Source organism: Eschrichtius robustus, chromosome 20 (assembly GCF_028021215.1).
Source record: "Eschrichtius robustus isolate mEscRob2 chromosome 20, mEscRob2.pri, whole genome shotgun sequence".
NCBI lineage: Eukaryota > Metazoa > Chordata > Mammalia > Artiodactyla > Eschrichtiidae > Eschrichtius > Eschrichtius robustus.
The window spans coordinates 55,300,815-55,313,187 of NC_090843.1; the positions used below are offsets into that span (position 1 = coordinate 55,300,815).

The window sequence follows — 12,373 nt, forward strand, 5'->3', positions numbered from 1 at the left end:
GAATTACTGCTCTAAAGCTTTCCTGAACAACCTCACCTCCCACACCTCCTGCACTCTGAGGCCGTGGAGGCTGGCACGACTCAGGCAACTTGGTGGAGTCCTGCAGAGGCCATTCGGTCTCCTCCACCCCAGCCTCCTGGTCTCACTGTGTGAACTGGTCTGACGTGACTACAGGGACCTAAACGGCTCCCAAAGCAGGAAGCTGGCTTAGCTTTTAGATTCTTTGATCTGGGCACATAAGCCCCTCTCCCTGGCTGACTTGATCTGACAGAACAATGACCCTCTCTAGCCTTCATTACAAAGGTCAAGCTAGCTACAGGCAGGTCAAGACTATAGTTGGAGTAAATGAGAAAAGAGCCAGTTTGCAATAAGCTGAGTAAGATCTGAAGGGATACTCAGGCCTCTCAGACCTGCGAATAAGAAAGCAGGCGATGGACTCGTTGTTTCCATCAATGGCTCTGTGCAGCAGTGTCTGAAGGCACCCACTAGGTCCTGGGCCCCAGCACGTGGCGTCACAGCCATGTCTGACCTGCAGGGAAACACAGGTCACTCACAAGCACTGCCAAGCAAAGGTAAACACGTTTATTACCATCTGTGAGCCTTACACACATCATTAGACCCAGTTTTCAGGAGAGATACAGCTGATAGTTAACTGATATTTAGTTTAATCTGTACCATTCATTAGTTTTACAAACACTGATTAAAATCTGCTCGGTGCAAGTTTTTGCACTAGGTTCTGCGGGAGGGGTTTGAGAAATAAAAGGAAGATATGTTTGATTAGTGCCTTCTAGAGCTGTGTCCTAGAAGGGACAGAAAACACACACAAATGCCTGCATACACACACCCATGAGCCCCCAGTAACACACACCTGTAAACAGCAGGTAATCTCAAGAACAGTTGGGTAAAACCCCCAGGTGTAAAATGCCTTTATGTCACATTTCAGGCCCTTCACAAAACTAAATGAGCTTCTGGGGCTACCTCCACTTTTGGAGCCTGTCTTCTGAATAAGGGGGACAAACCTGAGACTTGAGAACTTATCACTGTGGTGACAGTGAGGACATCCCACAGCCAGTTAAGCCACCTCCGGAGCAGACCCCTGAGGAAATGCCTCGGCTCTCTTGCTTCTTGGTAGTTTTCTTGATAAAGACACCCTACGAAAAGGTGTTGGCCAAGGCTACGTTGAATCGCAAGCTTCTTTAACATGACTTTTGACTGCTTGTCCTTGACCCAATCTGTTACTTGGTAGATCTCATGCTCCTTATGATTGCTATGGAGGCCCCAAATCCACCTCTGACACAAAATATCCCCACGTGTAAACGGAGCTGAAGTTGAGCTTGTCTCACCAGAGTGGATGCGATGTCCTCCAGATTATCTGCCAGCGCAAGCCACAGTGGGGGGTTCCCCTTCTCATCTGGCACAGACATGTCAGCTCCTCGGGTGCATATGGCATCCACGACAAGGGGAAGCTGATTTCTGATGGCCAGCTGAAGAGCCGTCTCCCCATCCTGAGTCCTGCTGGGACATGGACACCAAAACCAATGTTTGTATCTGGGGCCAAATGATAAAGGGTGCCCTTCTGGGCATCCTAGAGGCCAGAGTCCACTGTATCCCTTAAACACACTTCACCCACATTCATTAATATTCTTTCAGAGAAAGTTAAGCTGTCAATAGCATCTGTCCCTCCTGTCTTTTTAAAAAATACAGCCAGGCTATCCTATTGCACAGAGAAGATAACTGCCAAACATCCCAGCATGCTGAACTCTTACAGGCATACAGCTGCTTTCAACAGCATCTGAATAAAATGTCACCCCAACTACCCACTTGACAAAACACTCTCACCCACTCAGTCATTCTGGGTCAGCTGACATTGGAGATAAAGATAAATTCCTTTGAAAAAACAAAAATAATAAAAATTTAACTGTGTATTTTCGCCCCTCAAGCCTTTTGATAGCTCATCTGTTGGAATGTTCTTTGTTATAACTGAAATTCCTACTTAAACAATTGATTTTGGACTGTCCTTTTTAATGAGATTTGTGCAATGTTGTGCCCTGGTCTCGAAAGGTTCAAATAAGAGCAAAGCACACAATTCTCCTTCTGAGTCTATGATTACATTTAATTACAACATTGTATTGGTACTTTTTCAGAGTCATTGTTTCTCTCCCTTTAACAAGGAACAAAACTCTTTTCTACAAGCAAGGCTATGAACCATCTCAACTAAACGTGGCCTGGTGCTGTGGCGGAGTGCTGTTCCAGCCCACCTGACGTTTATGTCCGCCTGGTGCTCCAGGAGAAAGAGCGCGCTCTTGCTGTCCTGCCGCTGCATGGCCATGTGCAGCAAGGTCTGCCCCTCCGACATGGTGTCGTTGATGCAAGCCCCGGAGCCCAGCAGCTGGGCTGCGATCGTGTGCATGCCTGGGAAAGAGACACGCCCCAATTAACGAGGGCTCAGCTTCTCCCACTTCATCAACCTCTTACTACAACAAACACCCTCTCAACTTTGCAAAGCCAGCAGTTCTCCACTGGATATTACGGGCTGAACCCAAACAGAAAGGCTGTCCTACAACAAATGATTAGCTCCAACCCTTCCACCTCCCTTCCTCTAGCGCCCACTGTCTGGCGTATGTCTGTCTGCAGCCTCTGGCACCACCTTACCAGTCCATAATGCCAGGCCCAGCACAGTTTGGTCTCGGGAATCCTTGAGGCTGAAGTCTGGAATAATTTGCAGGTTGTTGGTGGCATGAAGAGCATTAGCTAAATTTTTTAAAAGGAAAAGAACACTTGATTTCACCATCCCATGGATCACATTTAAAGTATTCAAGAGAATACCAGCTCAATCTCAAACTGACTGATCATTTCTATACAAAGAGAACTGATAAATCTTGTTGTGGGAAGTGGAAGCCAAGACATTTGATATTTTGGAGCAAAGTTTATGAGGAAAAATGAACGGTTTTAAAGGTTAAAATACTGAATCTTCACAAAAGGAAAACAGCGTCCACTATGGAAACACACATTAATTACTTGATTACTGAAAAGAGGATCAAAACAATGCCCTGGTGACATTTCCCTAACACGTAAGTCCTACCATCGTATACCTCCTGTGTGGGCTAAGAAAAAGGCACAGCCTACCTAACACCCCACTTCCTTCCATAAGCTCAGTGCTAAAAGATGCTGGCCTTAACAAGGATGCAGGAAAGAGTAAAACAAATTTCAAGGCAGGAAAGAGAAAAACTGGAAGATGACTTTCTGAGGGAAACGGGCCTCCCTCGTGGCAGGGGCTTCCCTCGGCCCCTCTTTCTGGCTCCTCTCTCATGGTTCACCTACCAGGGAGGCTCAGAGGTTGGTGAGAGGGCAGACCGGCTCGTGGAAGACCGGCGGCAGCAGAGTTTTCAGAGACAGTGCTCACGCCAAGGCAGAACTCTGCTTGACCTGCACTGAAGTGGCCTGGGACCACACCTCAAAACAACAGAGAAGTAGCCAGAGATTCTAAACCTTAACCCCGCGGGTGAAGTGGGCAGGCCCCATCCTGAAAATGTACACAGGGAAAAACAGTAGCCGGAGCCAGAATATATGCTTATCTGGTTTGACCGCAAAGGATTTTTTGGGTAAGAAAACTCACCAATGGAAGAAACAACAACTCTGTCATTAACTACTCAAAACCACTGTGCAAAGGTCACGGTGATGGGCAGTAATCCCTAAGTACCTACCTTTTTGCTCCAGGATGACAGACACCACATCTGGATGATTATAGGCAATCGCCATGTGCAGGGGTGTCTGCAGGCAGACGCTGCTGTCCGCTGAGCTGGGCAAGGACGCAGGCTCCTTTGGTGAAGGCAGGGCCTCCTCCGTCTGTAGGTTTGGGTTGGCTCCCTGCTGCAGAAGCTCTGCAGTGAGGTTGGCCAGGCCATGCCGACAGGCCGTGTGCAACGGGGTTTCTCCCTGAACAGAAACGAATAGTCCCAGTCAGAGCACTTCAGGCTAGGAGGCCCCTTCACAACGGGCCAAAGACAGCCTACGTGCTGCAACTCAGGTCCCCAGTGCCAGGCACAGCCCCTGGCTCATCCTGTCTCCAGCTCCATGAGGTCTGTCCCACTCCTCAGGTCTCCTCTCCTTCCCTTTCTCCTGTGCCATCATCCTTAGTTCCTCCAATGTCCTCCCAAGCACCCTCCAAACACCCTGGGTCCTCATCCTCTGCATTTCCACCCTTCACTTAGTTTTTAAAATTATGTTGCTAATTATAAAAATAATACATTATTATTATTATTATTATTATTAAACAACAGACGACCTCCAAGCGTCACTAAAATAAACACTGTAGAAATCAGAAAAGCCTCACATCCACAGCCCCAGAGGTAAGCGGTACTGTCAGTCGACCGTCATGGCTTTTTAATCCCCTCCAGCACACTGATGCCCTGATTCTTTCACCAGCTTGTATCAACCTCATCTTGAACTCTGATCAAGAAACACCTCTTTCCCCCACTTTTTAAAATTAAAAAAATTTTAATTGGTATTAGAGGTACCTGATTCAATATTCAAAAGGTGCAAGAGTGTACAGCGAAAAGAAGTTTCCCCCCATGCCCTCCCCCCCACCTACCCAATTATCCTCCCCTGAAGGAACCGTTATTACCAGTTTCATGTTTCTCTCCAGTGACGGAATATTCACACAAAGACATATACACACGTGTATATATGTGTGAATCCATATACGTGTACACACGTACACATGTACACACACACACACACACACACACACACACACACACACACACACACACACACACACACACACACACACACACACACCACTCTGCACCGGCTCCTACCGAAGCTACACATCCTCACTGTTTAGAGTCCAGCAACTTCACCGACAAGGCTTGCTGTGAAAAACGGCAAGATCTCACCTCCTTTTCCCTAAAAAAAATTCTCCTTCCCCAGAGGGAACCACTTTGAATTCTTTGAGCGGGTTTTGTAATTTCCTCATTTCTAGCTAACGTGTTTTTATTGCCGCCCGTTGACTTTCCAGGTGTGGGATTCCCTGTGGGTCCTGCCACTGTGATCTCACTGGATGATAAGGATTTGGCTCTTTCACTTCTTTCTCCCAGTGGACCCCCTTCCCACCCCACCCTCTCCCTACAGCCTCCTCCTCGGGGCTGTCTTCTGCTCCAGTCCTTCCCCCCACACAGCCTCCCTGGGTACGCTTATCGACACCCATGACTTCTACCAGGGAATACAAGCAGGGGACTCTCAAACCCGGATCTCCAGCCTTGTCTGTACATCCAATTTTCCCACTGCCTGCAGGATATCCCCACCTGAATGTTTAAAAAGGAGTTCAACAATCACAAAATGGAATTCACTCTCCCCACAGCAGTTCTTCCCCCTGGCCAGTCCCCTGCTTCTCTTCTTGGATCCAACACAACCGTCTTAACACCTCTCCAGCCCTGGCTTCTGAGAGCCACAGAGGTAGGTCCCATGGACTATCTTTCTGCAATTCCTCTGAAACCCATCCCGTTGGGTCCAAATCTGGTATCAGAGGTCAGGACAAGCCATTGCTTGTCTAGATGATTCCCACCTGGCTCCAGCCTGGATCTCAATGGTACATCCACCCCACCAGCTATCCCAGGAAGCTTTCTCAACCCGAAAATGATCATACTGCTTGTCTACTTCTGTGGATTTTCTCTTCCCACAGGATAAAGTCCAAAGACCTTAAACCAGCATTCCAGACCCGTCTCCAGTGTCATTCTCACTTGCTTTCAAGTCGAGTCTCCTCTGTGCCTCTACATCACCCAGTTTTGCTCTGAAGGGTATCAGAGAAGGAACAGTCGGTAGACAATGTGGGCTCAAGGGAGAATTTTTTTTAAAGTTGAGAGACAGTAGAGCATATCTGTATGCTATTAGAAATGAACAGTGGGCAACACTGATGATACAGGAGAGAGACAGACAGAAGCAGACACACATAATGGCAGGAGCAAAGCCAAGAAACCAGCCGCTGGTGCGTACAGGGCCATGCCATCATTCTAGCTGGAGAGCAGGCCGGGTGCAGGTTTAGGTGCAGACAGATTAGTAGATTTAATGGTGGGAAAAAATGGCGCTGCCCCCCCGCTGTGCTTCCACGACACATTGTCTCATACACCAAGCTTACTGTTTACTGCTTTGCCCAGCGCTGTTGAGAGAAAATGCAACTGTATGTTGTAGTGCCTGAGTCTTAATACTGGCTCCGTTATTTACGAGTCACTTAACCTCTCAGAACCTCAAGGTTCTTTACCCTGAAATGAGGGATTTACAGATGTTGATAATGTCTCTTCAACACATGCTGCTTCTAGATCCATTGTGAGAACTGAAAGGGATAATAACCTTAAAGCTCCTAGCACAAAGTAGCTGCAGAATAAATGTGATCTTAAAGATAAACACATCCTCCCTGTCTGAAAAGTATAAAGTAAAAAATAACTATCATTTAGTTTCTAATGTCCCAGATGTTATGCTAATAAGCACTTAAATTTATCATTTATTTTTATCTTAACCACACCTTATGAAATCAGTATTAATCCCACTTTACAGATGAGAACTGAAGCTCAGAAACATTAAGCAACTTGCCTAAGACCACATACAGCAGGATGGGAAATGGGAAACCTGGTAAGTCCAGAAATGTCCAACCCGAAAGGCCCCCCTTTAACACTGCACCATCTGCCTTAGCTTGAGATACAGACTAAATAAACATTCACATAGGAAAACTTTAGCAAATGCAAAATGTTACAAAAAATTAAGATGCTAATATGGTAGGTTTTTGTGTCCATGTTTGCTAATCTCTAGTAGACCATGAAGTCCACAGTGTATTGTTTAGGACCTGACATACCACAAATGCTTAAGAAGTGGTTGCTGAATGAATCGATCAACCAATATTTGAGGATAAAAGCATCTATTAGACTCTGGTTTTTTAACAATGTCCATGTATTTTTTTTTTTTTTTTTGGACAAAAATTGAAGAGAATCTATTCTGTTTTTTCCTACCCATCCACCACTGCCATTTCTTCCACAGACCAAAGCCACTTCACCTGGCTGTCCTGTCACACTTACCCACTTGTTTCTGTGGTTGACGTGGGCACCATTGGTTGCCAGGAAAAGAGCTGCTGCCTCATTTCCTGCTTCAGCTGCCCGCTGTAGTAAGCAATTTCCTAGGAGAAAATGGGTATATTCATTCTGCCATTTGCATAAAAATGAGGTCAAGTTCCACACTGCACCACACCCTGCCCTTCCCTACCACCTTTCACAACTTACAAGCCCACACCAGACGTACGTAGGTGACATTTAAGTCTACACAGGCACCCTGTGTGTGAACACAGAGACTCAAATGAGCCTGTGTGGGGAGAAAACACTTGGTCTGGAAGTCAGAAGACATTCATTCCTCCCTGGATTTCCCACTAGCCACCTCCTAGGACCAGGGGGAAGCTATGTCTCCTTACCAGGGTTGGTTAGAACATAATTTCTCAACAGCAGTGCTACTGACATTTTGGGCCAGATAATTCTTTGCTGTGAGGAGTCTGACCTGTACACAGTGCGATATTTAGCAGTATCCCTGGCTTCTGCCCAATAGATGCCAGTAACACTCTCAACCTTATTTTTTTTTTATTAATTAATTAATTTATTTTTGGCTGCGTTGGGTCTTTGTCGCTGCACACGGGCTTTCTCTAGTTGTGGCGAGCGGGGGCTACTCTTCGTTGCGGTGCACAGGCTTCTCATTGCGGTGGCTTCTCTTGTTGCGGAGCATGGGCTCTAGGCACGTGGGATTCAGTAGTTGCAACACTTGGGCTCAGTAGTTGTGGCACATGGGCTTAGTTGCTCTGCGGCATGTGGGATCTTCCCAGACCAGGGCTCGAACCTGTGTCCCCTGCATTGGCAAGTGGATTCTTAACCACTGCACCACGACCCTCAACCTTATTGTGACAATCAAGACTGTCTACATATGTTACCAAACGTCCCTTGGGGGGTGAGGCTTGGGAGGTCATCTCTGAGAACCTCTGGGGTAGATGACCATTTTGAAGACACTGTGAGCTGAAGTTCTAGCAGAAAATGCTCCTTAAATACTTTAGTTTTACTCCTATGGCCTTAAATATGTTTGTTCTTGGCTTAGAAATGTTTTACTTCGCACTATCACTCTTCTAAATAAAAATCTTAGAAAGAAAAAAACAATAGGAAAAACTCTCTTTGACATAAACCACAGCAAGATCTTTTTTGACCCACCTCCTAGAGTAATGAAAATAAAAACAAAAATAAACAAATGGGACCTAATGAAACTTAAAAGCTTTTGCACAGCAAAGGAAACCATAAACCAGACGAAAATACAACCCTCAGAATGGGAGAAAATATTTGCAAACGAAGCAACGGACAAAGGATTAATCTCCGAAATATACAAGCAGCTCATGGAGCTCAATATCAAAAAAACAAACAACCCAATTAAAATGAGCAGAAGACCTAAATAGACATTTCACCAAAGAAGACATACAGATGGCCAAGAGGCACATGAAAAGATGCTCAACATCACTAATTATTAGAGAAATGCAAATCAAAACTACAATGAGGTATCACCTCACACCTAACAGAATGGCCATCATCAAAAAATCTACAAACAATAAATGCTGGAGAGGGTGTGGAGAAAAGGGAACACTTTTGCACTGTTGGTGGGAATGTAAACTGACAGCCACTGTGGAGAACAGTATGGAGGTTCCTTAAAAAACTAAAAATAGAACTACCATATAACCCAGCAATCCCACTACTGGGCATATACCCTGAGAAAAACCATAATTCAAAAGGACACATGTATCCCACTGTTCATTGCAGCACTATTTACAATAGCCAGGACATGGAAACAACCTAAATGTCCAACAACAGATGAATGGATAAAGAAGATGTGGTACATATATACAATGGAATATTACTTGGCCATAAAAAGGAATGAAATTGGGTCATTTGTAGAGATGTGGATGGACCTAGAGTCTGTCATACAGACTGAAGTAAGCCAGAAAGAGAAAAACAAACATTGTATATTAACACACATATGTGGGATCTAGCAAAATGGTACAGATGAACCTATCTGCAGGGCAGGAATAGAGACATAGACGTAGAGAACGGACATGTGGACACAAAGTGGGACGGGGAGGGTGGGACAAATTGGGAGATTAGGATTGACACGTATACACTACGATGCATAAAACAGATAGCTAGCGGGAACATGCTATAAAGCACAGGAAGCTCCGCTCGGTGCTCTGTGACGACCTAGATGGGTGGGGTGGGGATGGGGGTGGGAGGGAGGTCCCAGAGGGAGGAGATATAGGTATACATAGAGCTGATTCACTTCACTGTACAGCAGAAACTAACACAACACTGTAAAGCAATTATACTCAATTACAAAAAAAATTTTTTTTTCTTCTTTTCCTCTTGAAATGGTTTTAGTCCCAGAACAGTATTTTCTCTATTAAAATCCATTTCCTTTTTGGATAAACACAAGTCTCACGTTCTACAGCTATGCTATTTGAAAACTCAAAATAAATTAAATACCAGGACTAAAACCAAGGAAAAGCAACGGGACAAAGTACTGCTTTGTTTCCATGCCATTTTTATCTTTTCCCTCAGAGAAAGTGATTCCACGCCTAGTTAAGAGTCTTTCTAATTGAGAGACTCCTAATAAGAGTCCCATTTTCACTTCTGTAGTCATGCCAGTGTACACAATAACTAAATCATATACCTCCCTACAGAACAAAGATAACCTGCTACTGCTAAAACATTACTGATATGTCTATGAAAACTCAAAGTATATAATGTAAAATTGACAGAACTAGCAAGAAAAATGGACAAATCCATAATCGCAGTGACCATTTCTAATATACCTCCCAGAAACTGACAGATCAAGGAGTCCAAAAGTTAGTAAGCTAATGAGTAAGATCTGAACAGCACAATGAACAAGCTTGATTTAATGGACGTAAACAGAGAATGCTACATGCATCCTACAATTAAAGAATGCAATTCTTTTCAAGTACATGTCAGACTTTCATAAAAACTGTATCTCTAAGAGTCTAACATTCAAGTCCGAAACACCAAAGAACCTATCTCTTATATGTCACACTCTTCTATAATGCAGTTAAATCAGAAATCAGTAGAAGTATGGTCAATAACCAACATACATTTATAAATTAAAAGCAATTTAGTAACTATCTCATTTCCAGAGGATCTTTAGTCTAAAACACAGTTCTGCCTGTACTCCCTATCCTGTAGTACTGCTGCCTTTAGCTTTTATGTCACCCAAAGGGTGATTTCATTTGACCTTTATTTAAAGTTAATTATTAACTTCTTTTAGGGGAAGGGATATTTAATATCTATCTTTTTTTTTTTTTTTTTTTTTGGCCAATTCCCCTCATTAGTGGCACTTACCCATCCTTTATACACTGCTAGCACTCAATACTGAACCATATGGAATCCCGCTCCTTAAAATATCCCCATGTTTTATTTAGTCAGATCAAGGACATATTCACATTAAAAGTGGTTCTCAAAGTGTGGTCTTTGGATTCGTAGGGGTTCCTCAGAGTCTTTCAGGGGGTCCAGGAGGTCAAAACTGTTTTCATAATAATAATACTTGATGTTATCTGCTTTTTCCCACTGTGCTGACATTTGCACTGATGGCACAAAAGCAATGGTGGATCAAACTGGGGAGCCTTAACACAAATCAAGGCAGGGGCCCCAAAATGTACTAGTGGTAGTCACTGTACTCCTCACGGCGATGCACTCGGTCCAAAAAATAACCAGTTTCACTGACGGTGGCCCTTGATAAAGCAGTAGAAATTACTAACTTTAATAAACCTCAACATTGAGTACATGTCTTTAAAATTCTGTGTGACAAAATAAGAAGTACGCATAAAGTAAATAAAGTATGTTACATCTGTTGTGTAGCAAATTACACAAGTTGTCTCAAAGGAAAGCACTTGTGCCATTGTTACACTGCAAGCTGAACTAACAGTTTTTTCATGGAACACCATTTTTACTTGAAAGAATGACTGATTAACAACACCATTTTTACTTGAAAGAATGACTGATTAACAAACTATGGTTATTCAAACCTGACTATTTGACAGACAATTTCTTAAAAAGTAAGCCTGTCTCTGTAAGAAAAACAACTGGCAATATTTCCACCAAATGATAAAATTTGATCTTGCAGGTGAAATATTAGAATTTTGGAAAACTTTTGTCTGCAACTGTAAGTTTAACAGCTTCTCAATACTGAAAGACTTTTCCAATGAGATCAGTGGTGATATTAATAAATGTGATTCTAAAATAAATGAACATTTTGAAGATCTGCATAACTCAGTGAAACAAGATTTTCCAAATGACTAAGGCATGATGTTACAAAATCACACATGAAGAAATCCATTCAAAGCACACACAGACCATGGATTTTATATAACAGAGTACAAAAAGTTCATTGATATAGTTTCAGATTCCATATTGCAACTAACCTTAAAAAAATTATCCCTTGATAAATTCTGCTCGCTGTAGTATCAAAGAAATATATCCACAATTATCTGAAAAGGCTCTGAAAATATGCCTCGTTTTCCAACTACATCAGTGTGTGAGGGTATTTACTTTAACCAAAACAACGTATCTCAAAAGATTGAATACAGATGCAGATACTAGAAACCAGTCACTCTTCCAACTAAATTTTGTTCTGAAAGTTATTCTTCATAAAAAATGTTATATGTCAACATAAAATGGTTTGTTGTTATTATTAATTAATACATCTTTTTAAAATTTCTCAGTTTTAATTTCTAATATGGTAAATACCAAAGATATCCACTAAAACAAAAGCTCTTTGGGATATAATTTTTAAGAGGGTGAAAAGAGTTCTGAGTCCAGAAAGACTGAAATTCACTGCATTAAATAAATAGAAGTGTTTCAGCTTAACGGACTTATCGAGTCTGGCTAGATTTTTGGAAGCACAAGATCGGGCTTTTTACTATGGTTAAAATTACGTACAAAATAATTCTCATAATAGCATGCCGTTCAGTTTTTAAATTCTTGGTAAAAACACTGACACAATATTTCATGGGGTCTCCAGACTTGAGCATCAGCTCTTAGGGGTCTGTGTTTTACCTGTTACTGTATCAGGTGCATTGGTGTTGCTGCCACGCTGAATGAGTCTGGCTGCAAAGCTATTTTCATCAAATGAAGTCCCATTTACCACAGGGGGGTCTTCAAAGGGATTTACGGACTGGTCGGAAGACACAGTGATGTACTGCACGGCAAGCCACAGAGCTGTGCTGCCCTCACGGTCTTTCAGCTCTAAATCTAATCTGGAATGAGGAAGCAATGTGAATAGCAAGTATAATCGTCTTCTG

At 43.1% G+C, this 12,373-nt stretch overlaps 1 protein-coding gene across 1 annotated transcript in view; it reads right to left on the reverse strand.

The window, feature by feature from the left end:
- Positions 1–12,373, reverse strand: part of ANKFY1 (ankyrin repeat and FYVE domain containing 1) — a 72,062-nt gene that overhangs the window by 14,862 nt on the left and 44,827 nt on the right. Inside the window, exons 10-16 of the mRNA XM_068531613.1 lie at positions 12,129–12,328; positions 7,068–7,165; positions 3,705–3,936; positions 2,653–2,751; positions 2,259–2,412; positions 1,344–1,512; positions 411–529 (exon numbers count right to left, since the gene is read on the reverse strand). Of these exons, the coding sequence (XP_068387714.1) occupies positions 411–529; positions 1,344–1,512; positions 2,259–2,412; positions 2,653–2,751; positions 3,705–3,936; positions 7,068–7,165; positions 12,129–12,328 (1,071 nt within the window). The remainder of the gene's footprint in view (positions 1–410; positions 530–1,343; positions 1,513–2,258; positions 2,413–2,652; positions 2,752–3,704; positions 3,937–7,067; positions 7,166–12,128; positions 12,329–12,373) is intronic.